General features: G+C 44.5%; 1 protein-coding gene and 1 long non-coding RNA gene across 5 annotated transcripts in view; one reads left to right on the top strand and one right to left on the bottom strand.

Moving 5' to 3' along the window:
* Positions 1-18,314, top strand: part of PGBD1 (piggyBac transposable element derived 1) — a 29,299-nt gene extending 10,985 nt beyond the window's left edge. For 2 of the 3 annotated variants that reach the window (XM_006931341.4, XM_006931342.4), the window contains exons 4-5: positions 12,582-12,678; positions 16,016-17,793. In XM_006931341.4, coding sequence (XP_006931403.1) covers positions 12,582-12,678; positions 16,016-17,567 — 1,649 coding nt within the window. In that variant the 3' untranslated portion in view covers positions 17,568-17,793. Of the gene's footprint in view, positions 1-12,581; positions 12,679-16,015; positions 17,794-17,845 lie in introns of those variants that run through there. The other variant, XM_019831660.2, reaches the window with a different exon arrangement.
* LOC123385645 lies at positions 5,906-26,942 on the bottom strand. Of its 2 annotated transcripts, none has more exons than XR_006598578.1 (3): positions 26,264-26,942; positions 25,314-25,452; positions 5,906-8,479 (listed from the first exon to the last, which is right to left on the bottom strand). It is a non-coding gene; the product is annotated as an uncharacterized LOC123385645 (long non-coding RNA). The 2 variants fall into 2 exon arrangements; XR_006598579.1 differs by lacking the exon at positions 5,906-8,479 and adding an exon at positions 25,061-25,194.
* Positions 26,943-27,489: the final 547 nt, after the last annotated feature.

Genomic DNA, 27,489 nt, shown 5'->3' with positions numbered 1-27,489 from the left:
AGTCCCACCAACTGGAAAATTATGACCTAAGCCTAAATCAAGAGTCAAACACTCGACCGACAGAACCACCCAGGCTCCCTGATTATTACTGCTTTGTAATATAACTTGAAATCTGGAATTGTAATACCTTCAGCTTTGTTTTTTCCTTTTTCAAGATTGCTTTGGCTATTTGGGGATCTTTTGTGGTTCCATACAATTTTGGAGGATTGTTTGTTTTAGTTCTGTAAAAAATGCTGCTGTAAATTGCTTTGGATAATATGCACATTTTAATTATATCTGTACTTCCAATCCGTGAGTCTTTCATTTGTGTCATCCTCAGTTTCTTTCCTCAGTGTTTTAAAACCTCCTTGGTTAAGTTTATTCCTAGGTATTTCATTATTTTGGTGGAATTGTAAATGGGATTATTTTCTTAATTTCTCTTTCTGCTGTTTCGTCATTATATAGAAATACAGTGGATTTGTGTACATTGATTTTGTAACCTGTGACCTTACTGAATTATTAATTCTAGTAGTTTCTTGGTTGAGTCTTTTGGGTTTTCTCTACATAGTATCATATCATCTGCAAATAGTGAAAGTTTTCCTGCTTCCTTACCAGTTTGGATGTCCTTTATTCCTCCTCCTTCTCTGATTGCTGTGGCTAGGACTTCCAGTACTATGTTGAATAAAAGTTGTGAGAGTGGACATCCTTGTCATTCCTCACCTTAGGAGAAAAGCTCTCAGTTTTTCCCCTTTGAGACTGATATTAGCTGTGGGTTTTTCATATATTGCCCTTATTATGTTGAGGTTTGTTTCCTCTAAACCTTCTTTGTTGAGTGTTTGTATCATGAATAGATATTGTACTTTGCCAAAAAATTTTTCTTTTTTTAGTTTCTATTGAAATGATTGTATGGGGGCACCTGGGTGACACAGTTAAGTGTCCAACTCTGGGTTTTGGCTCAGATCACGATCTCACGGTTTTGTGAGTTTGAGCCCCGCACAGAGCTCCGTGTGCTGTCAGTGTGGAGCTTGCTTGAGATTCTCTCTCCCTCTCTCTGCCCCTTCCCCACTCATGCTCTCTCTCAAATAAATACATAAACTTAAAAACAGAAAGAAATGATCATATGGTTTTTATCCTTTTATTGATGTATCACATTGATGGATTTGCAAATATTGAATCAAATCACTATTGCATCCTTGGAATAAATCCCACTTTATTGTGGTGAATGATGTTTTTAATGTATTGTTGGCTTAGGTTTGCTAATATTTTGTTGAGGATTTTTGCATCTGTTCATCAGAGATATTGGCCTGTAGTTCTTTTTTGGTAGTGTCTTTATCTTTTTTTTTTTTTTTTTTTTTTAATCAGGGTAATGCTGGCCTCATAGAACTAATTTGGGAGCCTTCCTTCCTCTTCTACTTTTTGGAATCATTTGAGAAGAATAGGTGCTAACTCTTCTTTAAATATTTGGTAGAATTTGCCTGTGAAGCCATCTGGTCCTGGACTTTGTTTGTTGGGAGTTTCTTGATTGCTAATTTAATCTTCTTGTTGGTAATTAGTCTGTTCAAACTTTCTGTTTCTTCCTGATTCTGCTTTGGTAGTTTCTTTGTTTCTATGAATTTATCCATTTCTTCTAGGTTGTCTAATTTGTTGGCATACAGTTTTTCATAATATTCTATTAGGTTTGTGTTTCAGTGGTGTTGATTGTTATTTATACTCTTTCATATGTGATTTTGAGTCTGTTTTTGTTTTTAATGAATCTGACTAGAGGTTTATGAATCTGGTTGATCTTTTCAAAGAACCAGCTCCTGGTTTCATTGATCTGTTTTTGTTTTGTTTTTTAATGTTTATTTTTGAGAGTGAGAGCCAGAGTATGGATGGGGGAGGCAGAGAGAGAGAGGGAGACACAGAATCTGAAGCCGGCTCCAGACTCTAAGCTGTCCGCACAGAGCCTGCCTGACACAAGGCTCAACATGAACTGTGAGATCATGACCTGAGCTGAAGTCAGATGCTTAACTGACTGAGCCACCCAGGTGCGCCTCAGATCTGTTCTATTGTGTTTTTAGTTTGTATATCATTTATTTCTGCTCTAATCTTTATTATTTACTTTCTTCTGGTGGTTTTGGGTTTTGTTTGTTCTTTTTCTAACTCATTCAGGTGTAAGGTTAGGTAGTTTGAGATTTTTCTCGCTTCTTGAGGTAGACCTGTATTGCTATAAACTTCCCCTTAGAATCACTTTTATTGCATCCCCAAGGTTTTGGACTGTTGTCATTTTCGTTTGTTTCCATGTACTTGTTGATTTCTTTTGTTTCCTGGTTGACCCATTCATTGTTTAGTAGCATGTTATTTAACCTCCATGTTATTTGTGGTCTTTCCAGATTCTTTCTTGTGGTTGATTTCTTGTTTTCCTTCCTTCCTTCATTTATTTTTATTTTCTTTCTTTTTTAAAAAAATTTTTTTTTTAATATTTATTTTTGACAGAGAAAGAGAGAGAGAGAGAGAGAGAGCATGAGCAGGGGAGGGGCAGAGAGAGAGGGAGGCACAGAATCTCAAGCAGACTCCAGGCTCTGAGCTGTCAGCACAGAGCCCGACGCGGGGCTTGAACTCACAGACTGCGAGATCATGACCTGAGCCAGAGTCGGATGCTCAACCGACTGAGCCACCCAGGCGCCCCTTTTATTTTCTTTCTTTAGGCTTCACTTCCAGCATGGAGCCCAGTGCATGGCTCAAACTCACAACCCTCAGATTAAGACCTGAACTGAGATCAAGAATCAGGTGCTTAGCCAACTGACCCACCCAGGTGCCCTGATTTCTAGTAATATAGTATTGTTGTTAGAAAAGATGCATGGTATGACTTTGATCTTTTTGAATCTTTTGAGATTTGTTTTGTGGCCTAATATGTGATCTATTCTGGAATAATGTTCTGTGTGTAATTGAAAAGAATGTGTGTTGCGCCTGGGTGGCTCAGTCGGTTAAGCATTCAACTCTTGGTTTCGGCTCAGGTCATGATCTCATGGTTTGTGAGTTCAAGCCCTGCATCGGGTTCTGTGCTGGCAGCCTGAAGCCTGCTTGGGATTCTATCTCCCTCTCTCCCTGCCCCTCCCCTGCTTGCTCTCTAACTCTTTCTCTCTCTCTCTCTCTCTCTCTCTCTCTCTCTCTCTCTCAAAAATAAATAAACATTAAGAAAAAGAAGAGAATGTGTATTCTGGCGTTTTAGGATGGAATGTTCTGAATATATCTGTTAAATCCATCTGGTCCATCAAAGCCAGTTTTTCCTTGATTTTGTGTTTGGATGATCAGTGCATTAATGCACAAAGGGTGTTAACCCCCTCCCACTATTATTACTGTCATTTATTTCCTTTATGTTTGTTATTAACTGTTTTATGTATTTGGATGCTGCCATGTTGCGTGCATAAATACTTACAATTGTTATATCTTCTTGTTGGATTTTGCCCTTTCTGACTATATAGTGCTCTTCTTTGTCTCTTTTTACAGTCTTTGTTTTAAAGTCTAGTTTGTCCGATATAAGTATTGCTGCTCTGGCTTTATTCATAAGTGTTCCTCCATCCCCTCAATTTCAATCTGCAGCCGCCTTTAGTAGGTGCTTATAGGCAGCATACAGATGGGTCTTGTTTTTTTATCTACTATGTCACCTTATGTCTTTGGATTTGTTTAGTCCATTTACATTCAACATAATTATTGATAGACAAGTATTTATTGCCATTTTTTACTTTTTTGTGATTGTTTCTATAGATTTTCTTCGTCCTTTCTCCTCTTGCCCTCTTTCATGGCTTGTTGGCTTTCTTTCTTGTATATTTGGATTTCTTTCTTTTATTCTTTGCATATCTGTGACTGGCTTTTGATTTGTGGTTACCATTAGGTTTGTGTATAACCTCTTCTGCATATAGCAGTCTGCATTTAAAGATGATGGTCACTTAGTTTTGAACTCATTCTTTATTCCTCTCCCCCTCCCACCATTCAAGTTTTAGGTATATGGTGTCATATTTTACTAATCTCTTTCTTGACTGATTTTTACAGATATACTCGTTTTTACTTCTTTTCTTTTTTTTTTTTTTTTTACTTTTCATACTCTTATGGTCTTTTCTTTCCACTCAAAGAATCCCTTTTAATACTTCTTACGGGACTTTTTTAGTGGTCATGGACTCCTTTAGTTTTTGTTTGTGAGAAACTCTATATCTTTCCTTCTATTCTGAATGATAGCCTCACTGGATAGAGTTTTCTTGGCTGCAGATTTTTCCCGTTCAGCACTTTGAATATCAGGCCACTCCCTTCTGGCCTAATTTCTGCTGAAAAATCTGATAGCCTTATCAGGTTTCCCTTGTATGCAACTCTCTTCTCTTGATGCTTTTAAGATTTTTTTCTTTGTCACTACTTTTTGCCTTTTTTATTTTTTTTTACTTTTTGCCGTTTTAATTACTATGTGTCTTGGTGTCAACCTCCTTGAGTTAAATTCTTGGGAGGATCTCTGTGCCTCCTGAATCTATCTGGATATGTTTCCTTCTCCAAATTAGAGATGTTTTCAGCATTTTTTTTTTTTTTTTTTTTTTTTGAGAGAGAGAACGAGTTGGGGAGGGGCAGAGGGATAGGGAGAGAAAGAATCCCAAGCAGGCTCCATGCCCAGCATGGAGCCCAATGCAGGGCTTGATCCCACGACCATGAGATCATGATCCAAGCCGAAATCAAGAGTTGGGTGGTTAGCTGACTGAGACACTGAGACACCCCTCAGTTATTTTTCAAGTCAAATTTCTCCCCCCTCCTTTTTTTAAACGTTTACTTATTTAAGAGAGCATGAGCAGGGGAGAGGGAGGGGCAGAGACAGAGAATCCCAAGCAGGTTCCCCACTGTCAGCACGGAGCCCCACAAGGGGCTCAGGCCTGCATACCATGAGATCATGACCTGAGCTGCAATCAAGAGTTGGATTCTCAACTGACTGAACCACCTAGGCAGCCCTCCCTCCTTTCTATCTCTTCTTCTGAGATCCCTATAATATGAATGTTAGGCTTGGTAGAACCACTGAATTCCTTAAGGATGCTTAATTTGCATAATTTGCTTCTCCGTTTCTCACTTTGGTTACTTCCCATTATTCTTACAGTTTAATTCATTCCTCTTTTTCAACTAGCCTGCTATTTATTCCTTCAAGTGTATTTTTTTCTTCACAATGTGCTTATTTTTAAAAAATTAATTAATTTTAAATTTACATCCAAGTTAGTTAGCTTAAAGTGCAACAATGATTTCAGGAGTAGATTCCTTAGTGCCCCTTACCCATTTAGCCCATCTCCCCTCCCACAACCCCTCCAACAACCCTGTTTGTTCTCTATATTTGAGTCTCTTATGTTTTGTCCCCCTCCCTGTTTTTATATTACGTTCATCTGTTTGTATCTTAAATTCCACATGAGTGAAGTCAATATGGTATTTGTCTTTCTCTAATTTCGCTTAGCATAATACCCTCTAGTTCTATCCATGTTATTGCAAATGGCAAGATTTCATTCTTTTTGATTGCTGGGTAATACTGCATTATATATACCACATCATCTTTATCCATTCATCTGTCGAACATTTGGGCTCTTTCCATACTTTGGCTATTGTCAACATCGCTGTTATAAACATTGGGGTGCCTGTGTTCCTTCGAAACAGCACACTTGTATCCCTTGTATAAATACCTAGTAGTGCAATTGCTGAGTTGTAGGGTAGTTCTATTTTTAATTTTTTGAGGAACCTCCATACTGTTTTCCAGACTGGTTGCACCAGCTTGCCTTCCCACCAGCAGTGCAAAAGGGTTCCTCTTTCTCCGCATCCTTGCCAACATCTGTTGTTGCCTGAGTTGTTAATGTTAGCTATTCCGACAGGTGTGAGGTGGTATCTCATGGTGGTTTTGATTTGTATTTCCCTGATGATGAGTGACGTTGAGCATTTTTTCCATGTGTCTATTAGCTATTTGGATATCTTCTTTGGAGAAGTGTCTATTCGTGTCTTGCCCATTTCTTCACTGGATTATTTGTCCTTCAAGTGTATTTTTAATTTCATGAATTGTGTTCTTGGTCTCTAATTGGTTCTTTTTTGCCATTCTGTTAAGGGTCTCACTGATGTCCTCCACTTTTTTTTTTTCAAGTTCAGTGAGTATCTTTAGGATTATTAAAATCTCTATCAGGCATATTACTTATATCCATTTCACTTAAGTCTCTTGCTGTGGATTGGTCTTGTTCTTTTGTTCGGGACGTATTTCTCTCTCTCCTCATTTTTTCCAGTTCTCTGTGTTTCTGTGTGATAGGAAAGTTAGCTACTTCTCTTGCTCCTAAGGATAAGAGCCTTGTGAAGAAGAGGTCCTGTAGTGCCCTGCCCTGCAGTGTCCCCTGTTCCTAGGCCTGGTGCTCCAGGGAGTGTTTTCTATGTCTCTCGTGTGTGTTCTGCTTTTGAATCTTGGCCTGTTTTTCCATGAGCCAGTTGTCTGCAGAGCTTCTCTTTGCCTCTTCTGTGCAGTGTTTAGTCCCTAGTGGGAGTGGGGTGTGTTTTAATAAGGGGTGTGAAAGGTCACTTGTGAAAGGTGACCTGCCCTGGTCGCTGCCGGAACTGAGGTCCTACAAAGTGCACTGTCAGGAGATGTGTTGGCAGGGTTTGTGCAGCTCTTCTGCGGGCTGAGGCCCTGGGTGCAGAGACTAATCTGAGGACGACTAGAAAGGGCAGCTCTGACCACGTGCAGGGGTGGGGGCTTGGTGGAAGGAAGTCATGTTTAGAGTGTTGGAGCTGAGCTGGTTCCTCAGGTGGCTGCTTTTTATGCTGGGGGTGAGGGAGATAAGTGACACCTGCCAGCTCCTTTGTTCCTGGAGGGGTCTCCCTACGACCCCTGTCTCTCCATGCCATGTTCCGAGTTGAGCAAACCACTCTCCTGTCTGCCCCTGCCATTTTTCAGACTGTTCGTTCCACGCTGTACCTGCACGGGCTGTTTGTCACGCTAAGGGTGGGGACTCGTCTTAATACCTTTGGGCTCTCCCAGAACTGAGCCCGCCAATTTTTAAAATTCCAGGATGTGAGTCCCACTGGTTATAAGAACTCAAGAAATTTGGCCCCTCTCACTTTCAGAGGCAGATGTTATGGGAATTTGCCCTCTCTTTTGTGGACTCCCTGTGTGAAGGCCTGTTTTTGCCCATCATCTTGCCACCAGCTCCCTCCCCACCACGGACAGCCATGGTCTGGTCTGTTTCTCTCTCAGACCGCATCCTTGCCCTTCCTGCCTTCTTCAGCGTGCTCTCTTCTTGGTCTTTAGTTGTGAGTTTGTTCTGTCAGTCTTCAGGTAACTTCCAGGTTATATACACTGATGTGGATGTTCTCTAGTTGTTCATGTGGGGCGTGGCTAGCGTAAGGTCCGTCTCCTGTGCCATCTTCCCAGCTGACCGTCTTGCTTTTAAAACTCTCCTTATCGTGACCTCTTGCCGTTTTATTTATCATGTGTCTTGATGTGGACCTCTTTGGTTGAGTTTTTGGGGCTGATCTCTTGCCTCCTGGATCTGGATTTCTTTTTCCTTCCCTGCGTTTAGGAAGTCTGCAGCTATTATTTCTTCAAATAAATTTTCTTCCCTCTTTTCTCTCCCTACTCCTTCTGGGATCCCTGTGGTGTTAGTGAAGCAGCTTGCGACTGCATCGAGCACGAATGGAGTCAGACCAGGTGTTTGCCAGAGATGCAGTAGCAGGAAACTGTTGGGCACTTTCCCTGTGTTGTCACCTGAGAAGCTTTTTGTCGGTGGTGGGACCTGCAATCAGACCAGACCAGCTCTCTGCCCCCGGCCCACTGCTGGGGCTATACCTAGAGTGGTACATAGGACTCTCTTCTCCTCTCCCTGGAGCAGGAGTCACTCTGGAGTGGCGGTGGCTCATTTGGGCTGCTTGCATGCTGCCATGCCTGTGGCCCCGGTTTGGATGGACTCTGGCCACAAGGGTAGTGGAGGGGTGGATCCCCAAGGTGCAGCTTTACTAAGGTTTTCTGCACAGCCCTCTGTGAATGGGGACTGAGGCCAGCTGGGTTGGAAGAGGCGGATCCATCACATTTGCGAGTTGGGGGAGAGGTGGTGTTAGCAGGGTTTTCGACCGTCCTCTGGGGAGGGTACCCACAGTGCTGGGGCAGGCCTGGTTGGAGGGGTCAGATCCCCCAAAGTGCAGGGTGAGGTGTAAGTTAGGTAGTGACTGTTACTGCTGCACTAGCTCCCGCAGGTCTCCATGTGTCTATCCTGGGGGCTGGGGGAGAGAAATGGCACCTGCTGGCTCCTTTGTCCCTGGGGGGTGGTCTTCCAGGGTTCTGTCCCTGCAGACATGCTCTGAGCTTAGCAAAGAACTCTGCCTCCCATAGGCCCCAGGTGTTTTTCCAACTGCTACTTCTATGCTGAATCTCCATGGGCTGTTGTGTCGTCTCTTTAAGGGCAGGGACTTAGTTTTCTCTTGGCCTCCATTCTTTCCCAGAGCGGAGTCCGGTGATTTTTTTCTTAAATGTTTATTTCTGAAAGAGAGAAGGCAGGGATACGAGTGGGGCAGAGAGAGAGATGGAGACAGAGGATGAGAAACCGGCTCAGCACTGACAGCAGAGAGCTTGACGCAGGACTTGAACCCACAAACCATGAGATCATGACCCAAGCTCAAGTTGGATGATGAACCAACCGACTGAGCCACTTAAGTGCCCCAAGCCCGGTGATTTTTAAAATTCCAGATTTTAAGTTCTGCTGGTTGTAAGAATCTTGAAATTCGGCCCCTCTGGTTTTCAAAGCCAAATGTTATGAGGCTTCATCTTCCCACATGGGCAACCCTGTGATTGTCTGTCTACCCTCCCTGTGCCTGCAGATGCCCCCACCCCGGGGAGAGTCCTGTGGGTATTAGCTCCTCACCGTATCTTCGCCCTTTCTACCTTCTTCCATGTCCTCTTCTTTACATTGAGTTGTGGCTCTGTTCTGCCAGCCTTCCGGTTGCTTTCTGGGGCATTTACACTCTGGTGAGTGTTAGGTAGTTGTGTCTGAGAAACGAGGTGAGTGCCATCTTCCCAGCAGTCTAACCCCGTTCTTTTGCCAGCAAACCCAGTTTGTCTGCATTCTCTTTCTCTGGTCAGTCTGTAAACCCAACCCACCGAGAGCAAACTCCTTAGCTTGTACCTCCTTTGCTCCAGGCCCACTGCTGTGCATATAGTCGAAGCTCAGTTAATAGCTGATGCTGATGAGTGTTCTGGCTGCTGCTGAGTTTGTCTCTTCATTCCTTTGGGGGCCACACAGGACTGGTTCGTGGCCTTCAGTTCTTTCTTGCCTGTGTCCTGTTCTCTGCCTGCCAATTCTATGGCCTCATTGTCGGATGACATAGCCCCCATACTCACATAGTTCTTAGCTGTCTTTACCAGAAAATTCCACCCTTCCCTCCCGTGCACCCAAATGGTCAGATGGTTGAAAGAGGGAACTGTGCCTCCTCTGAGAATTTTTAGACACACCTCTTCGTACTGTCAGTATTCAGGTGTGAACCTTTAATACAGAACTTGACCACAGAATCTCATTAGGCAGTAACTGATTTTGTAGTATTCTGGTACCTCTTCTTAGCTCAGGGTGATTTGCAAAATTGCCTCTTGCATTATCCAAGGAATCCAATTTTCTGTTATCTTGAACTTAGATGCTGAGGCAGCAGAGCAGTTAGGAGGAGATAGTGGTCAAGGGTTTCACATTGTGGTACAATATATCGGCATTTGAATGGTGTGATCCCTGCCTTCATTAAAGGGCAGTAGTTTAGGCCTTAGCCTCCAAATTGGAATCCTTCACTCTCTCAACTGAGCAGGCTGGAATTGTGCCTGCCTCAGTGGTGTGGTTGCCCCAGCAGCCCAGGCCTTAGGATTGTCCATCAGGGTCAAGACCAGACAGCACGATGGCCTAAAGGTGATGTGAACTGAGGGTCTGGGAGAGACACGTGCAGCCCACAGCCTACTTTCATTCCTGGCATCCTTCAGATGAGAGAAGCATTCTGTCCGCAGGCTCCAGGACAGGAGGAAAACATTCCAGAAAGACAAGAAGGATAGGTGGAGGTCTGAATTCCAGCTCTGCTATCTGCCAACGGTGGGACCTGGGCAAGTTAATTAATGGGTCATTGATTAAGCAGTCAATCAACAAAGGTCTCTTTGGCTTTATGTGCCTTTATTGTAGAATTTTTATTTTCAGTAGGCTCTGAACTCATGACCTTGAGATTAAGAGTCACATACTCTATCAACTGAGCCAGCCAGGTGCCCCTGACTTTACATGCCTTTGAAATTTTTTATTTATTTTAATTTTACCTCCAGCGTAGTTAACATGCAATGTTACATTAGTTTCATGGGTAGTGTAACTTACTTTTATGTGAGAGAGCATGTAAGAGTCGGGGAGAGGGACGATTTCAAGCAGGCTCCAGGCCCAGCACAGAGCCCGACCTGGGGCTGGATCCTATGACCCGCACCAAGATCAAGAGTCGGACGCTTAACTGGTTGAGCGCCCCCCCCTCAGGTGTCCCCACTTATCGTCGGTCGTTCTGGAATCAGCTCCTATAGGGCACATTCCTAACATTTTTACCTCACGTCTAATGTCACTTGTATTTGTGTCGGGGGGGGGGGCGGTGTCTTTATTTCCCTGTCACCACAACTCTTCCTCTTTTCTACTTTCCCGTTTCCCCCTGGCCTTGTATCTGTTCTCAGCTTAATTTCTCCTTTAGCACTAGCTTCTCCCTCCTCTGATATGTACCAGTGCATCACCGTAAAGCACTTGACCAGTTCATAAGCACTCCGTTGTGTGGATGGCAGGCCCTGAAGTTTTAGAATGGTAGGCTCCCTGGCAAAGTGGACATAGCGATGGGGGATGATGTTCAATATACAGAAGGTGTGCAGGCCGGGCCCCCACAAAAGGCGCTCGTCAAGGCTGTCAGGTCTCACGCGGGACTTCTGCCTCCTCCCAGCTCACGGGCACGTGGGTAGCAGTCCTCACCTGTGGGAGCTTCTGGGCGGCACCAGCCCCCTGCGTTCCCCTTGTGACGAGAGCAGACCATGCATGCCTCGCGCAGGGGCTCGTTTCAATGACTGGCTGTTGCCTCATTCTGTACCGTGTGGAGGAGGCACATCCACGTCGGGAGGAAGGGAGGGAGTGAGGGCAGGGAGATGCTTGGTCGCAGACCGTGCCTCCACTCCTTTGAGGCTCAGGGCCTGATGCTTTATTTTGGAAGGTTCCTCCTCACACTCCTTTATATTCTTGGTGTTCCTGCACAGACCTCACAGTTACAATGGTAATGGGAATTTTGTCCTTAGCAAAACTTCACATTACCACAGATGACCCTTCTTTTCCTTGATCTCACGGTGGTTCAATCATTTTCCTAGTCATTTAGTTAAAATTTAAGTCCTGTGTTGCTACCTCAGTTTTCTCAAAACATGTGCCTGTGGAGTCCTCTCCTCACTTGGTCCCTTACTGCGGATTCTAACTGGTTCCTGATCCTGTTGAACCCAGAGTCTTCTGTTCTTAATTTACTCTTATGAAAAGAATTGTATAGGAAGTACAACTTACAGGATTTTCAATCAATGTAACTGATGGTGTGGGTTGAACTGTGTCCCCCTGAAAGATCTGCATCCCTAACTGTAGGTACCTATGAGTGTGGTCTGATTTTGAAAGACACTCTGTGGGTATAAGCAAGTGAAGATGAGGTTGTACAGGATCTGGGAGGGCCCCAGGGCTGGTGACTGGTGTCCTTATAATGTGAAGGCAGAGATCAGAACAAGGGACCTCCCAGCCAGAGAACCCTCTGGACTGCTGCCGACCCCCACAACCCAGGAGAGAGGCAAGGATGGTCCCTGTCTTGGCACCACTGGTCTACAGTGTGGAAGCCACCACCCTTCACACCTGGACCCCTGTCCTTACCACAGTGAAGACCCCGAGAGGCTGTCCTTTGCCGATTTCCCAGAATGGCCACTTCTGAGTCTGGCTCCGAGGAGAGAGAGCTCCTCTATGGGAACTCAGCTCAGAAGGTTACAGACTTCCATCTGATAAGTAGTGACAGCCTCGGGCTGCTCCCCTGTCCCATCATTAACTCTGACCTGGCCCTGGGGAGCCCACATTCCCTCCAGACCCTTGCTTTCCCTTCCGCTTCTGCCCTCTGCCTGCACACTTCTCTGTCTTTACCATTTTGCATCCCTCCCTATCAGTCAGCTTAATGATTCTTGTTATCTTCTCTGATCATTTCTCACGAGTCCTGCTTTGCTTCCCATTTTCTTCCCTATAAAAGGTTCCATGTAATTGTCGTCTTCAGACAGCTCTTCATGTCTGGAAGTCTCACAAACTCCGCTGCCTGATCCCTTCTTCATATTGGGGGAAGTTCTCTTCACTCTCTGAGAATACTATTGTCCAAGTAGAATTTTCTCTAAATTTGCTTTGCCTTGTTGGACATTCTCTCCAGCTAACTGACGTTTCTTATTATCTTCCCCTGCTGTGCCACGCTTTGTAGGACTGGCTGTGATGGCACTTCTGGGGCACCTGATGATTATTTTAATTTGAAAATCCTATTCCCTCTGGATATTGAATTGATGGGGAAAAATGCAGATGATGACATTTATATTCTTATTTTAGCTGAAGAAGCTGTGAGTAAAGATGGATTGTTTGATGCAAAGCAAGAAACTTTTGAAGAAATACAGCAAGGTGCTGAGGCCTCAGGAGCACCCAACAGGTGAGTGTCTATGTTAAGTGGAACTGATCCTGCAGCTGTAAGAACAAATTGGAATGACCAGAGAACCCAGTTGGTCAAAGCTGCTTCCCTGGAAGAATACAGGAAGAGAACTACTCTCACTTCAGGAATGGTAGGAGGCCCCGGGCCAGGAAGGGGACCGGTCAGTATCCTCATTATACAAAACCTTCGGTTGGTACACAGTTGCCCCCAGGAATCCTATCCTGACTCTGTTTACCCTGCCTGGCCACCTTTCCCTGGGTTCCCTTCTGTCTTGGTGGAGCTACAGAGAAGAAAAGCCAGAAAAGGAAGAGAATTCAGACAAGAGTGAAGAAACGAAGAGCACTGGGAGAGTCCTGAGCAAGAACTACCAGGAAAGTGGCTGATGAAGCGGAAATTAAAGATAGTAGTAGGTACTTAATAAGCCTTGGATGTGGAGGAAAGGGGAAAGCGAAGGGAGGGAGATGTAGCACAGATACTCCTAAAGCAGAGAGGGAAGGACCTGACCAAAGGCAGGGGGTTGGATTTGGGTGAGGCCATTGGCTCCTCCGAGATGAGCACAGAGGAGGAAGAAAACATCATGGGACAATTAGCTTGAAGCCTGGGGTGGGGGGACACTTGCTCATCTCAGGGAAATGGGGCTAAATCTTAGTGAAAATGGAAATGTCTTAAAGCTTAAGTGAAATTTTTCATAAAGCTTTTGAGGTCCGAACCAAGCTCTACCAGCAACGTTTTGTGACCATTCTAACTGCAAAATAGGAATATATTGTGCCTGTCAGACGTTTAACTTCAGTGAACAGAAACTGACTCAGCATCTCCCCACCACTACCCCTGCCCAGCCACACACACACTTTCTTTCCCACTTTTCCCCCCACTACTAACTCTCCTTTCCTTCTACCATTTAGGGCCATAATGTGTACCCATTATCAATATCTGTTTGTAAAAAATATGCACTTTGATGTGAATGTTTTAAACTACTTAAATAGTATTGTGAACATTCTGTCACTCAGCATAACGTTTTAGGAGCTATCCGCACACATCTATTCCTTTACCTACAGCTGCCACATACTATCTGTAACGTACATCTATGGCCTTCAGCTTCCCCAGAGATGGTCACCCAGCTGCTTCCAGGTCCCCGTCAGCAGGGACACTGCTGCACGGAACAGCCTCTACGTGTCCCCTGTGCGAGAACTTCTTTGGGACAAACACCTAGGAACAGAACTCCGAGTCGTAGCGTGTGTTTTACTAAAGTTAGCTCAGTATTGCCGACTTGACTTCTGAGAAGAACACCCCACCTGTACTCGGCTCAGTAGAGGGTTCACACCCTTCCAGCATTTGTCATTACTCAGTTCTCAACCCGAAGGATCCAGGCTCTTCGTCTCTTGTTCTACCTTCCTTAGTGTGCTGGTTTCTGACCGAGGACCATGACGGTCCCTGCAGCTCAAGTACAGAAAGGAGGTAGGAGGGCATCTTTCCCCTTGTTTGTTCCTGGCACCATGAAAGGAGAGGTCTCCCCCCGCCCTCCCCCGTTCCTCACGGGCAGAAATGGACTTCTGTGACCACCTCTGGCTAGAAGAGAGGCTGGGGACGGGGGCTACCAAGGAAAGGGGAATGGCATTACTATGCCTGGCTTAGACCAATTCATGCCTTTACCTGGACGCACTGCTGCCCCCAGAACGGGGTCTCTGACTGGCTAAAGGGAAGAGGGCAAGGGGCATTGGCAGGAAAGTCCCCGACTCTGCCACTGTCATGAAGCAGATAATTAGGGAAGCTTTCTCTGGGTGTCACAGGTCAAGGTGAACTAGACAGAGGTATGCATCAAGAACTCGGTTTGGAGAATCCAGGATGAACTGAGAGGAGAGCTCAAAAGAGTTTGGTTGACAAGACCATTTTCCAGGCACATCTTTAGAAGTTTCCAACTTAGATATTTTTTTCTTCCACTCATTCAGGAAGCATTTTATCACTTGTATTCAGAGGCCTGTGTGACAGAGACCCCCACCTGCAGTGGGTCATGTGAGGGCACAGCGGAGCAGACAGAACCACAGTGCAGCAGGACATGTGCCTGTGCTGTGGGTATGGAGAGGCACCCGGCCGAGACCTGGGATGCTGGGGGAGGCGTCCCAGAGCACTGACCTCTGAAACAAGACTCGGGCACCAGGCAGGAATTTGCTAGATGCAGAGGAGATGGAGAGGAAGCAGACAGAGAAGTGAATGTGCCTGTGCCCAGACAGGATTGGAGAAGACTGGGAGGAGTTACAGGAGCCATGGAAGGCAGACCGTTTCATGAGCAGGTTTCTGCCTGAGAAATGGTCCTCTTTGGAGTAGGAAACAAGGCTCTGTTTGCAGATACCAAGATGTGGAGTGTGGGGAAAGGGGATAAAGGGGCAAGAGGGAAGGAGCGTCAGTGTCCCTCGTGGGATATCTGCGGCCCTGCTCGCTCTGGGGTGTGGATTGAGAAGAACCAGCCAGGGTCTCCACTGGGTGAAGTTTTGCTGGTCTGGGGCTAGAGGAGGGACACCGCAGCAGGGGGTTGATGATCCTGGCCTGAGAGGGGCTGCTGTGATGGATCATGAGGTCCACAAGTAGGGAGGGAAGGGAGGAGTTGGTGAGATGGGAGGACAGCGATTGAGCATGACAACAGGGCCGAGGAGGGTCCCTGCAGTTGAGAGTATTTGGGAACCCTAGGATGGGTGGTGTGTTGAATGGGCCAGACAAGCATACTGGAGACACCTCGGATGATAAAGACTGTTTAATGTCCTGTTGGTTTCATCTTGGTAATTTAGGCTTGCTTCCTTGTAACCCCATAAAAATCAGTTCAAAGACAGGAAGTTTGAGTTTCTCCCCAGAGCAGTGTCCACCAGATGAATGTAGATCCTTCTGTGTTCAGAAATCCTGTGAGAGGTGTGAAGGAGCCCAGTAAATAACCTCCTTCCTGGTCCAGGTTTAGAGTCAATTGATAGAGCTACAGGAGTAAAAGGATTCTGGAAAACCTCAGCTTCGTTACTGACGGAAGCTCAACTGGACAGGGAAGCCCTGAAGCAGAGGACTCGGCCCATCTCCCACTGTAGAGGCTGGGGTGATTCAACTTGGGCCCAAAGGAACATGGGATGTTTGCCACTCGCTCCTGAAGATGGGGGAGGCACTGCCCTCAGCTGCCCAGTTCCTTGTTTCAGACTCAACAGCTACTGGGAGGGAGGCCCCCAGTGTTAGGTCTGGCCAAAGTCCTAGGAGTGAGAAGGGGGTAGTCTTTGCAAAAGAATACTTAGGTGTCACCAGATTCAGGATGTCATGGTGAGGAAGACTAAGGATTTTTATAATACGGTAATTTTTTCATTTCCAGAGATTGTATGCCCCAGCCACCTGGTACCTCAGTCTGTACTGACAGGACAGTTGTACATACGAACACCCTGAAGGACCGTCACCCAGGTGACTTGTGGGCCCGAATGCACATCTCCTCCTTGGAATATGCTGCAGGAGACATTACCCGAAAAGGGAGAAAAAAGGACAAAGCTCGAGTGAGTGAACTGCTCCAAGGCCTTGCATTTTCTGGTGACTCAGATGTAGAAGAAGAGAACAAGCCTGAGACCCACCCTGCTCCAAAAAGGCTAAAGATATCAAACGTCCCAGAGAAGAATTGGACCAAAAGAGACCTTAAACCCAACTTTCCAAGCTGGTCAGCACTGGATTCTGGACTTTTGAATCTCAAAAGTGAAAAGTTGAACCCAGTAGAACTCTTTGAATTATTTTTTGATGACGAAACATTCAGCTTGATTGTCAATGAAACCAATAATTATGCATCTCAGAAAAATGTCAACTTGGAAGTCACAGTTCAGGAAATAAGGTGTCTGTTTGGGATCTTGCTTTTGAGTGGATTTGTGAGGCGTCCCAGAAGGGGAATGTATTGGGAAATCTCTGATACCGATCAGAACCTAGTCAAGGATGCAATTAGAAGGGACAGATTTGAATTGATTTTCTCATACCTACATTTTGCAGATAACAACCACCTAGATCAAAAAGATAAGTTTACAAAGTTGAGGCCTCTCATAAAGCAAATGAATAGAAATTTCCTCCTCTATGCTCCCCTTGAAGAACACTATTATTTTGATAAGACAATGTGTGAATGCTTTGATAGTGACCAATTCCTGAATGGGAAACCTATTAGAATTGGCTATAAAATTTGGTGTGGCACAACCACACAGGGTTATCTGGTTTGGTTTGAGCCCCATCAAGAAGAATCATCAGTGATGGTGGATAAGGATCTTAACCTTGGTTTAGGTGGAAATCTAGTGATGCATTTTGCTGATGTCCTTTTAGAGAGAGGCCAATATCCCTATCACCTGTGTTTTGATAGCTTCTTTACAAGTGTCAAATTGGTGTCAGCCTTGAAGAAGAAAGGAGTGAGGGCAACAGGAACAATTCGTGAGAACAGGACTGAAAAATGTCCCCTTATGAATGCAGAACATATGAAAAAAATGAAGAAGGGGTATTTCGATTTCCAAGTCGAAGAAAACGAGGAGATAATTTTGTGTCGTTGGCACGGAGATGGCATCATCAGTCTGTGCTCCAATGCCGTAGGCATAGAACCGGCCAGTGAGCTAAGTTGTGCCGATGATGAGGAGATCCATCAGATAGCTCAACCGTCTATAGTGAAATTGTATGATGAATGCAAGGAAGGTGTAGCTAAAATGGATGAAATCATTTCCAAATACAGGGTGAGAATAAGAAGCAAAAAATGGTACTCAATTTTAGTGAGCTACATAATTGATGTAGCCATGAACAATGCATGGCAGCTACACAGAGCCTGTAACCCAGATACCTCTCTAGACCTCTTGGATTTTCGGAGATATGTTGCACATTTCTACTTGGAGAACAATGCTAATCTATCAGATTAAGGCAGATAAAATGAGCATAATGCTAATATTAACAAGATAAAATCACAGATATATATCAGATTGTGCCCTTCCAAAGCAAACCTGATGTAAAGTTTCAAAGAAGTAATTTAAAAAATTGTATTGACTGAGTGCTACACCTTTTTCTATGACTAATTTTGGTGTGAAACATGTGGGAAATAACTTGGATTAATTTGTGCATTGAAAGAAGGAAATTGTGTCTCTCTAATTCTTTGTGGAGGTTTTATTTTTGTTTTTGTTTTGTTTTTTTTTTAATTCAGGCAATGCCCTAATAACCAAAGACTGATGCTGAATCTACAATTGAAAAATTAAGGCGGGGCTCATGATGTACAGATGATCCTAAAACCTTAGGTGATAAGAGGCTGAAGACCTCAGCTTTAGTATAAAAGTGGATCAGATGGTGCATAGGAGAGAAGGGCCAGGCAAGCATGCTGAAGAAAAGTGCTACAGAGGAAAAACTGGAAGTGAAGCAGTGCCTTTGAAAACTGAGAAAAATGATGAAATATGAAGCAAATCAGGTAACGACAGCACCATCAGGAAAAGAAGTTAGGAGTAAAGCTGACATAAAGCCCCTGTTAAAATTAGTTGGGGAAAACATGTGCCAATAAACTGGACAACTTAGAAGAAATGGACAAATTCCTAGAAACCTAGCCTCCCAAAGCAAAAGAATAGAAAATTTGAACAGACCAGTCACCAGAAATGAAATTGAATAAGTAATCAAAAAACTCTCAGAGAACAAAAGTCCAGGGCCACACAGCTTCACAGGAAAGTTCTTCACAGGAAAATTCTACCAGACATTTAAAGAAGAATTAATACCCATTCTTCCCAAAATATTCCAAAAATAGAATAGGAAGAAAACTTCCAAATTAATTTTATGAGGCCAGCATTACCCTGATGCCAAAACCAGATAAAGACACCACCAAAAAAAAACAAAAAAACAACTAAGGGCCAATATCTGATGAACACAGACACAAAAATCCTCAAGAAAATATTAGCAAACTGAATCCAACAGATTTTAAAAAAATCATACACTACTATCAAGCAGGATTAATTCCCAGGATGCAAGTGTGGTTAAGTATTCACAAAACAATGTGATACATCACATTAATAAAAGAAAGGATAAAAACCAGGTGTCTGTTTCAATAGATGTAGAAAAAGCATTTGACAAAGCACATTGGCTGATTCATGATAAGCCTCTGCAAAGCAGGTCTAGAGGGAATAGATCTCAGCATAATTAAGGCCTTATAGCCAACATAATGTGAAAAAGAGCTTTTCTCCTCAGATCAGGAGCAAGACAAGGAGGTCTGCTATCACCCCTTTTATTCAAAAAAGCGCTGCGAAGTCCTAGCCAGAACTAGATGACATAAATAAGAGGTATCCATGGTATCCATATTGGTAAGGAATTAGTAAAACACTCACTGTTTGCACAGGACATGACACTACATATAGAAAACCCTAAAGACTCCACCAAAACCTACTAGAACTGATAATATGTAAGGAAGCAATATACAAAAATCAATACACAGAAATCTGCATTTCTATACACTTACAATGAGCTAGCAGAAAGAAATAGTCCTGTCTACAGTTGCACCAAAAATAATACGTAGGTAACAAATTTAACCAAGGAAGTGAACGACTTGTACTCTGCAAATTATAGAACACTGATGAAAGAAATTGAAGACTACACAAATGGAAGATATTCCATGCTCATGGGTTGGAAGAACAAATACTGTTAAAACATCTATAAATATCCAAAGCAATCTATAGATTTCACGCAATCCTTACCAAAATATGAATAGCATTTTCCAGAACTAGAAAAAAAAACCTAAGATTTTCTAAATAAGAGACCTCAAATAACTAAAGCAATCTAAGGAATCTACTCCTAAAATCACTGTTGTGATATATGCTAAGTTGGATGTAAATTTTTTAAAAATTAAAAAAATTTTATTTTGGGGATGCCTGGCTGGCTTAGGTTGATAGAGCGTATTGCTCTTGATCTTGGAGTTGTGAGTTCAAGCCCCATGTTGGGTGTAGATGTTACTTAAAATATTTTTAAAGGTTTTCTTTTCATTTTATTATTTTAGAGTGAGAGTGTGCATGAAAGAAGGGCAGAGGGAGAGAGAGAATCTCAAGCAGGCTCCACACTTAGTGCAGAACCCAATGTGGGGCTTGATCCCACAACCGTGGAGTCCTAACCTGAGCCTAAATCAAGAGTAGGGTACTTGGGGTGCCTGGGTGGCTCAGTCAGTTGAGCATCCGACTTCGGTTCAGGTCATGATCTCATGGTTTGTGAGTTCAGGCCCCGCATCTGGCTCTTCTGACAGCTCAGAGCCTGGAGCCTGCTTTGGATTCTGTGTCTCCCTCTCTCTCTGCCCCTCCCCCACATGTGCTCTGTCTCTGCCTCTCAAAAATAAAATTAAAAATTTTTTTTAAAGATTAGGGTACTCAACCAGCTGAGCCACCCAGGTGCCCCATGATTTTATTTTAAAGTAACCTCTACACCCAATGTGGAGCTCAAACTCACAATCAAGAGCCATATACTCTACCAACTGAGCCAGCCAGGTGCCCCTGGAGGATCATACACAAAAATAGGGGCGCCTGGGTGGCGCAGTCGGTTAAGCGTCCGACTTCAGCCAGGTCACGATCTCACGGTCCGTGAGTTCGAGCCCCGCGTCAGGCTCTGGGCTGATGGCTCAGAGCCTGGAGCCTGTTTCCGATTCTGTGTCTCCCTCTCTCTCTGCCCCTCCCCCGTTCATGCTCTGTCTCTCTCTGTCCCAAAAATAAATAAACGTTGAAAAAAAAAAAATTTAAAAAAAAAAAAAAAAAAAAAAAAGAAAAAAAAAAAAATAAATAAACTCAAAAATGGATTAAAGACCTAAACGTGAGACCTAAAACCCTAAAAATCTTAAAGGAGCACACAGGCAGTAATTTCTCGGACACTGACCATAGCAGCATTGTTCTCCAGAGCAAGGGAAATAAAAGCAAAAACAAACTATTAGGACTACATCAAAATTAAAAGCTTCGGCACAGCAAAGAAAACAAAACTTAAAGGCAACCTACTAAATTGGAGAAGATATTTGCAAATGACCTATCCAAAATATATAAAGAACTTCTACAACTCAAGACCAACAAAACAAATACTCTAATAAGCAGAAGACTAAAACAAACACCATGAAACAGAAACAGAAGGCATGAACAGGCATTTCTCCAAAAAAGACATCGAGATGGTCAACAGTCACATGAAAAGAGGCTCCACATCACTCACCATCAGGGAAATGCAAATCAAAAGTACAATGGGGTATCACCTAACACCTTTCAAAATGGTTAAAATTAACAAGAAATTAACACAAAAAATAAGTGTCCTTGCCGAAGTGGAAAAAAAGGAACCCTCTTGCGCTGTTGCTGGGAATGCAAGTTGGTGCAGCCGTTATGAAAAACAAGCATGGTGGTTCCTCAAAATATTAAAAAACAGAATTGCCCTATGATTCAAGGATTGCACTATGGGGTATTTACCCCCCAAATACAAGAACACTAACTCAAAGGGATAGGTGTTAAAATACAGATTGTTACAAGAAGAAAGGACACTATATGATCATAATCACCAAAACAGAGAAGCTAGTAACAAACAAAGGAAGTAGCCATAATAATATACTAATAGGGGACTTTATTACTCCCTATACACGAATGGATCATCCAAACAGAACATCAAGGAAAAAGTGGCTTTGAACAACACATTGGATCAGATGGATCTAACAAATACATTTACAACATTCCATCCTAAAACAGCAGAATGCACTTATTCTCAAGTGCACACAGAACACTATTCGAAATCGATCACAAATTTCAACAAATTCAAATAGACCGAAGTCATACTATGCATTTCCTGCACTCCCATCACAATGCTGAGGAACTAGAAATCAACCATGAAAAAAATCTGGAAAGAACACCTATAAAAGAAGGTTAAATAACATGCTACTAAACAATGAATGGGTCACACAAGCAATCATGGAAGAAATTTTTTTTTAAAGCATGGAAACAAATGAAAACATTTAGGACAAAAATCTTTGAAATGCACAAGCGGTTTGTTTATAGCAATACAAGCCTACAACAAAAAGTAAAATCTCAAAAACCATTTAACCTTACACCTAAGGGAGCCAGAAGAAGAAGAAGAAGAAGAAAAAAAGCCAATTCCAACATCAGTAGAAGAAAGGTAAGAAAGATTACAGCAGGGGCACCTAGGTGGCTCAGTGGGCTAGGCATCCTACTCGATCTCAGCTCAGGGACTGATCTCAGGGCTGTGAGTTCAGGCCCTGTGTTGGGCTCTGCACTGAACATGAAGACTACTTAATAAAAAAAAAAAATTAAAACTATTAAAAAAAAAAAACAGATCAATGAAACCAGGAGATGGTTTCTTTGAAATGATCAACAAAAATCGATAAACCTTAAACCAGACTCCTAAAATGACTCAAAACACAATCGGAAAAAAGATAGCTGACACCCGATACCACAGTAATACAAAGGATTAAGAGAATATGATGAAAAATTACATGCCAAGTTGGACAACCTAGAAGAAATGCTAAACTCCTAAATGCTGAACTCCTAAAAACATGTAACATCCCAAAGCTGTATCAAGAAGAAGTAGAAAATTTGAACAGAATGATTACAGACTCAAATTTCATTGCTGGTAATCAGCTCCCAAGAAAAAAAAGTCAAGGACCTCATGGTTTCACAGGTGAATTCTACCAAACATTTAAAGAAGCGTTAACATCTACTCTTCCAAACAATTGCAAAAAAAAAAAGGAAGGAAAGCTTTCAAGTTCATTCTATGAGGCCAGCATTACCCAGATACCAAAACCAGACAAAGACACCACTAACCAAAAAAGAAAAACTACTGGCCAATATCTCAGATGAGCACAGACACAAAAATCTTCAAAATATTAGCAAATTTGATTCCAAGAATATATTTTAGAAAGTATGCATCACAATGAAGTGGGATTTATCCCTCAGATGCAAATGTGGTTTGACATTTGCAAATCAACATGCTACCTCACATCAACAAGACAAAGGGTAAAAACCATATGACCCATTTCAATAGATGAAGAAGCATTTGGCAAAGTACGACATCCATAGTGTAAACCCTCAACAAAGAAGGTTTAGAGGGAACATACCTCAACATGATAGAGGCTATATATGAAAAAGCCACAGCTAACATCAAACTCAACGTTGGGGGTGGGGGGGAAGCTTTTCTCCTCAGAAACAAGACAAAGATGCCCACTCTCACCACTTTTTTCACCACAGCATTCAAAGTCCTAGCAGCAGCAATCAGACCAGAAAAAGAAATAAAAGGCATCCAAATTGGTAAGGAAAAAGGAAAACTCACTATTTGCAGATGACATGACACTACATGGAGTAAATCCTAAAGACACCACCAGAAAACTAGAACTGATAAATGAATTCAGTAAGGTTGCAGAAAACAAAAATCAATACACTTATAATGAAGTAGCAGAAGGAAATTAGAACAACCCTATTTACAATTACACCAAAAACAATCAAATACCTGGGAACAAACTTAACCAAGGAGGTAAAAGAGCTGTACTTTGAAAACTATAAGAACACTGGTGAAATAAACTGACAATGACACAAACAGTCCATGCTCCCCGGAAGCCTGGGCAGCTCAGTTAAGCACCAGCTCAGGTCATGATCTCATGGTTTGTGGGTTGGAGCCCCACATCTGGCACTGAACTGACAGCTGGGATCCTGGATCCTGCTTCTGATTCTGTGTCTCCCTCCCTCTCTGCCCCTCCCCTGCTTGCACACACGTGTTCTCTCAAAAATAAATAAAACATGAACGCTCCTGGAGCGGGAGAACAATTACTCTTAAAAGATCTATATTACCCAGTGCAATATACCGACTTAATGCAACCACTCTGAAAACACCAACAGCATTTTTCACAGAACCAGAACAAATAATCCTAAAATTTGTATAGGAACCACAGTAGACCCCATATAGCCAAAACGTTGAAAAAACAAACCTGGAGGTGTCACGATCCCAGATTTCAAGCTATTCTCCCTAACTGTACTAATTGAAACAGTATGGTGCCCGCACAAAAACAGACATATAAAGCACTGGAACAGAATAGAGATCCAGGAAAGAAATCCAAGATTATATGGTCAATTAAACTTTGACAAAGGAGGCAAAAATATACAATGGAAAAAAGTCTCCTCACAAGTGGTGTTGGGACTGGACAGCTCCATGCAAAAGAATAAAACCAGACGACCTTTGTTCACCACAGATGAAAATATGCCCCCAAGATAAATTAAGGACGTAAATATATGATCTGAAACCATAAAAATCCTAGGTTAAGAGCATAGGCAGTAATTTCTCAACCTTGGTGGCAGCAAAATATTTCTCGATGTGTCTCCCGAGACAAGGGAAACTAAAGCAAAAATAAACTACTGGGAGCACGTGGAGATAAAAGGCTCCTGTGCAGCAAAGGAAACCATCTAAGAGACAAAACAATGAATGGAAGAGATTTACAAACGACAGATCCCGTAATGGGTCAGTATCCAAAACACAAAGCGGGAAGCATGGGTGCGTAGGCATAATAAAGTACACTTTTACCATCATCGTTTAATTGAAGGAGATCACATACCGAAGTGCGTGATAAAGGAGGTGTGTTCTATAAAGCAGTGAGGACGCCCGAGCGCAGTGACCACGCACATGTACGTCTGGTAGGTACACCGCAATGCGCGCGCGCGCGCGCGCACACACACACACACACACACACACACACACACACACACACACACAGAATATTACACCGTGTAAACATACGCCGCCACATGTAAGTAGCAGCACTCACAGACATGGGCTGGGACATCCTCGAGGAAAACCTCAAGCGGTAGACGCGAACGGCAAGCGCGCCGGCACGTGCGCGGGGAGCCGCTCGTCACTCTCGGCCATGCGCGAGTCCGGCCGGCGATGTCGTCCCCAGCAGCGACCACGGGACACGACCTCCACGCCAGCCCACGGGGAGCAGCCCGCAACGCGCGCCCTCCGCTCTAGGAGGGCCGTAGGGACGAAAGTCCGGCCCGGCCGCCTGAGGGGATTAGCGCTCCTCCCAGACACGGCTCGGAGCCCAGGGAGGCACCGCGTCATGCCGACGCGGCCCGCGGGCGCGCACCCTAGCGCTCTGTGCCGTCACCCCGGGGCCGAGGCCCGCGCTCACCCGGCCGCGGCGGGGCTACTACCGAGGCTCCGGAGCCGGGCAGGCGAGGCCGCGCGGACCCCCTTCCGGCGCACGCCCGGCCACTTCCGCTGCCTCTCTAGGCTGCTCGGAGGCTGTGTCCGCTCTTTGGCCTCCTCGCGGGCGGCCAGTGGAGGAGTAAGAAGCGCCCCACGCCCCACTCCCCACTCCCCCAAAGCGCACCTCCCGTAGGAAGCCAGGCTGGCCCTAGCCTTCCAGTTCCCGGCCCCATCCCACTTCTCACCTGCCGCAGGAATGGGTTTCTCACCTGTTGCCTTGCCTCCTGAGATGCGCCCTCCCCCCCGCCTTCAGCCTTTCCACAGCGGCACAGAGACGTGAGGAGCTCGTCCGCGGGCACACAGCTGCAGAGTACGAACACCTGCGCTGTGCTGACAAACTAGCGTACTTCTCTGCGCCTGCCGCCGGACCCCAGCGCCCCCCAGTCCCCCACCTGCCCCGCCCGTCCCCTCCCCGCCCCCACCTGCCGCTCGCCGGCCGTCGGACCTGTCCCCACGCCCAGCGCCGTGTTCTCCCGTGCGCGCGAAGGCTGTGGGCTCCGGACGCTGCGAGTCTCCCAGCAATGACACTGATACCTGTGTGTGAGGCACCACCTACTCCTTCTAGATGAGGAAGGAAAAAGCGACTTTCCAGGTGCACAAAGTTTCCAGGCACTTAATAGGAGACAGTAGATGGGGGCGTCAATCAGCCTCAAATATGAACCTCAATCAAGTACAACATGAAGCCGATGCGGGGCTCAGTTTACGCAGTTATAAAGGCCCGTGGTGAATGCCCATGGCCGCCCCTTCTGCGGGAAGGTGAGGATCATTACACAAACCCAATGGAAAGCTATCTTCATTCCATCCCTTAGGGCCTTTGCTGCACCTCATCCCTTTGCTGGAGGCGTACCCTCTTCCCAGATTGCACCGAGGGACTCCCTCACCTCCCATGATAAAGGAAATTTTCAGCTTCTCATGTTTGTGGGCCCTGCTCCTGGACTCCCAGGGAAGCTATACTTTAACATTTGCCAAAGTCAGAACAACTGGGCAAAACCTCAAAGCAGGGGCTCTCTTTCTGCCCTGAACACACATTATACCTCTGCCTGGTGAAAGTTACCAAAAAGCATTCTGAACACAAAAGAAAAAGGAATCACCATCCCTGGTTGCAGTAAGTTTAAAGCCATGCTGCCCTGCAGATACTAAAACAGTTCCATAAGCTCCTCGATGACTTGCAACTTTTTATGTAAAAAGGTATGCACCGCAACACCAAACACTCCCTTACCAGAGCCCTTTTTGAAGATTGTGTATCCCTGGCAGCTGTCCTAACTTGGGCTCCAATTAAAAACTCTTCCTTTTGTAAAGAAATTCTAAAAGGTTTGTTCATTCTGCACCCAACATTTCTTGGTGTAGCCGGTAGGAGCTCAGAGCAACTCACCTGAAAACCGTGGGGGTGCTCGGGAAATCACAGCGGGTACCAGCACGGGCCCTTTATACCTCTGACTTCGCGGCCCCTCGAAGGTGTATGTGGTGTGTTCTCCCACTCTCCAGACCTCCTCAATTTGAGTTGATGGGCTTGTTATTTGAGCGGTCAAAGGTTACAGGTAATGTTCTCTAAGTGGGGATAACCTGGAGGGGGAAGTTTATGGGTTGGTTGTCTTAATTTAGCATTATACTAATTGATGTTATTAATATAAGGCTCGAATAAAATGTTCTGGTTAGAAAAGTGAGAGACTGAATCACAGCTCAGATGAAGGGACACTTGCTTCTTCTGGCCAAATGGTGCTTTCAGGTGACTGAAAGCCTAGCGGGAGTATCTGAGGAATTCCTTGAGATTTAGCTCTCCCATAGGAATTTCCTGTCTCGTAAGGTAATTCATGATTGGTTTATCCGGGGACGCATCCATAAGGACTGATTGTCCAGTGCTCTGAGCCCCCTAGACGGCCTTAGGCCTTGCTGGGAGAAACTGAGACACAGGAGAGTGTATTACCGCTGTTTAGAAGTGACATTCACAGGCAGCACCCTATCTACCCCGTTTAATATCCTTAGATCTGATTCAAGCCTTAGTCTAAAAATAAAACAAATTAGGGGCACCTGGGTGGCTCAGTGCGTTGAGCATCGGACTTTGGCTCAGGTAATGATCTCACAGTTCGTGAGTTCGAGCCCCGCCTCCGGCTCTGTGCTGACAGCTCAGAGCCTGGGATCTGCTTCCGATTCTGTGTCTCCCTCTCTCTCTGCTCCTCCTCCGCGTGTACTCTGTCTCTCTCTCAAAAATAAACGTTAAAAAAAATTTAATAAAATAAAAAAATAAAACTAAAAGGAACAGAGAACTGTGTTCCAAAACTCCTGGAAAACCACCTCCCACCCCCAGGGAACTCTGGTAGGCTATACGGACAATACATATGAGCCTATACCTGCAAGTCCTTACTAACGGGAAAATGTAAGGAAAACCAGAGTCTCAGATGTCCCAAGTGGAGTTCTTTTCGACATGTCTGAATTAGTGTCTTGTGCGCAGCATTACAGAAAACCAGCTAGAAGACTAAGCGATCAGAAACTAGGAAGCCATTTGGTTCAGTCAGTAAAGCCTCAACTTTCGGGAGGAACCAACACTCATAGAGACACTCTGGGCTTCGCTTGGCTTGTTTGTTGCCGTAGCATTTGGTA

This window comes from Felis catus, chromosome B2 (genome assembly GCF_018350175.1).
Source record: "Felis catus isolate Fca126 chromosome B2, F.catus_Fca126_mat1.0, whole genome shotgun sequence".
NCBI lineage: Eukaryota > Metazoa > Chordata > Mammalia > Carnivora > Felidae > Felis > Felis catus.
The sequence above is the reverse complement of the archived record's forward strand: the minus strand, read 5'-3'. Positions and strand labels throughout refer to the sequence as shown.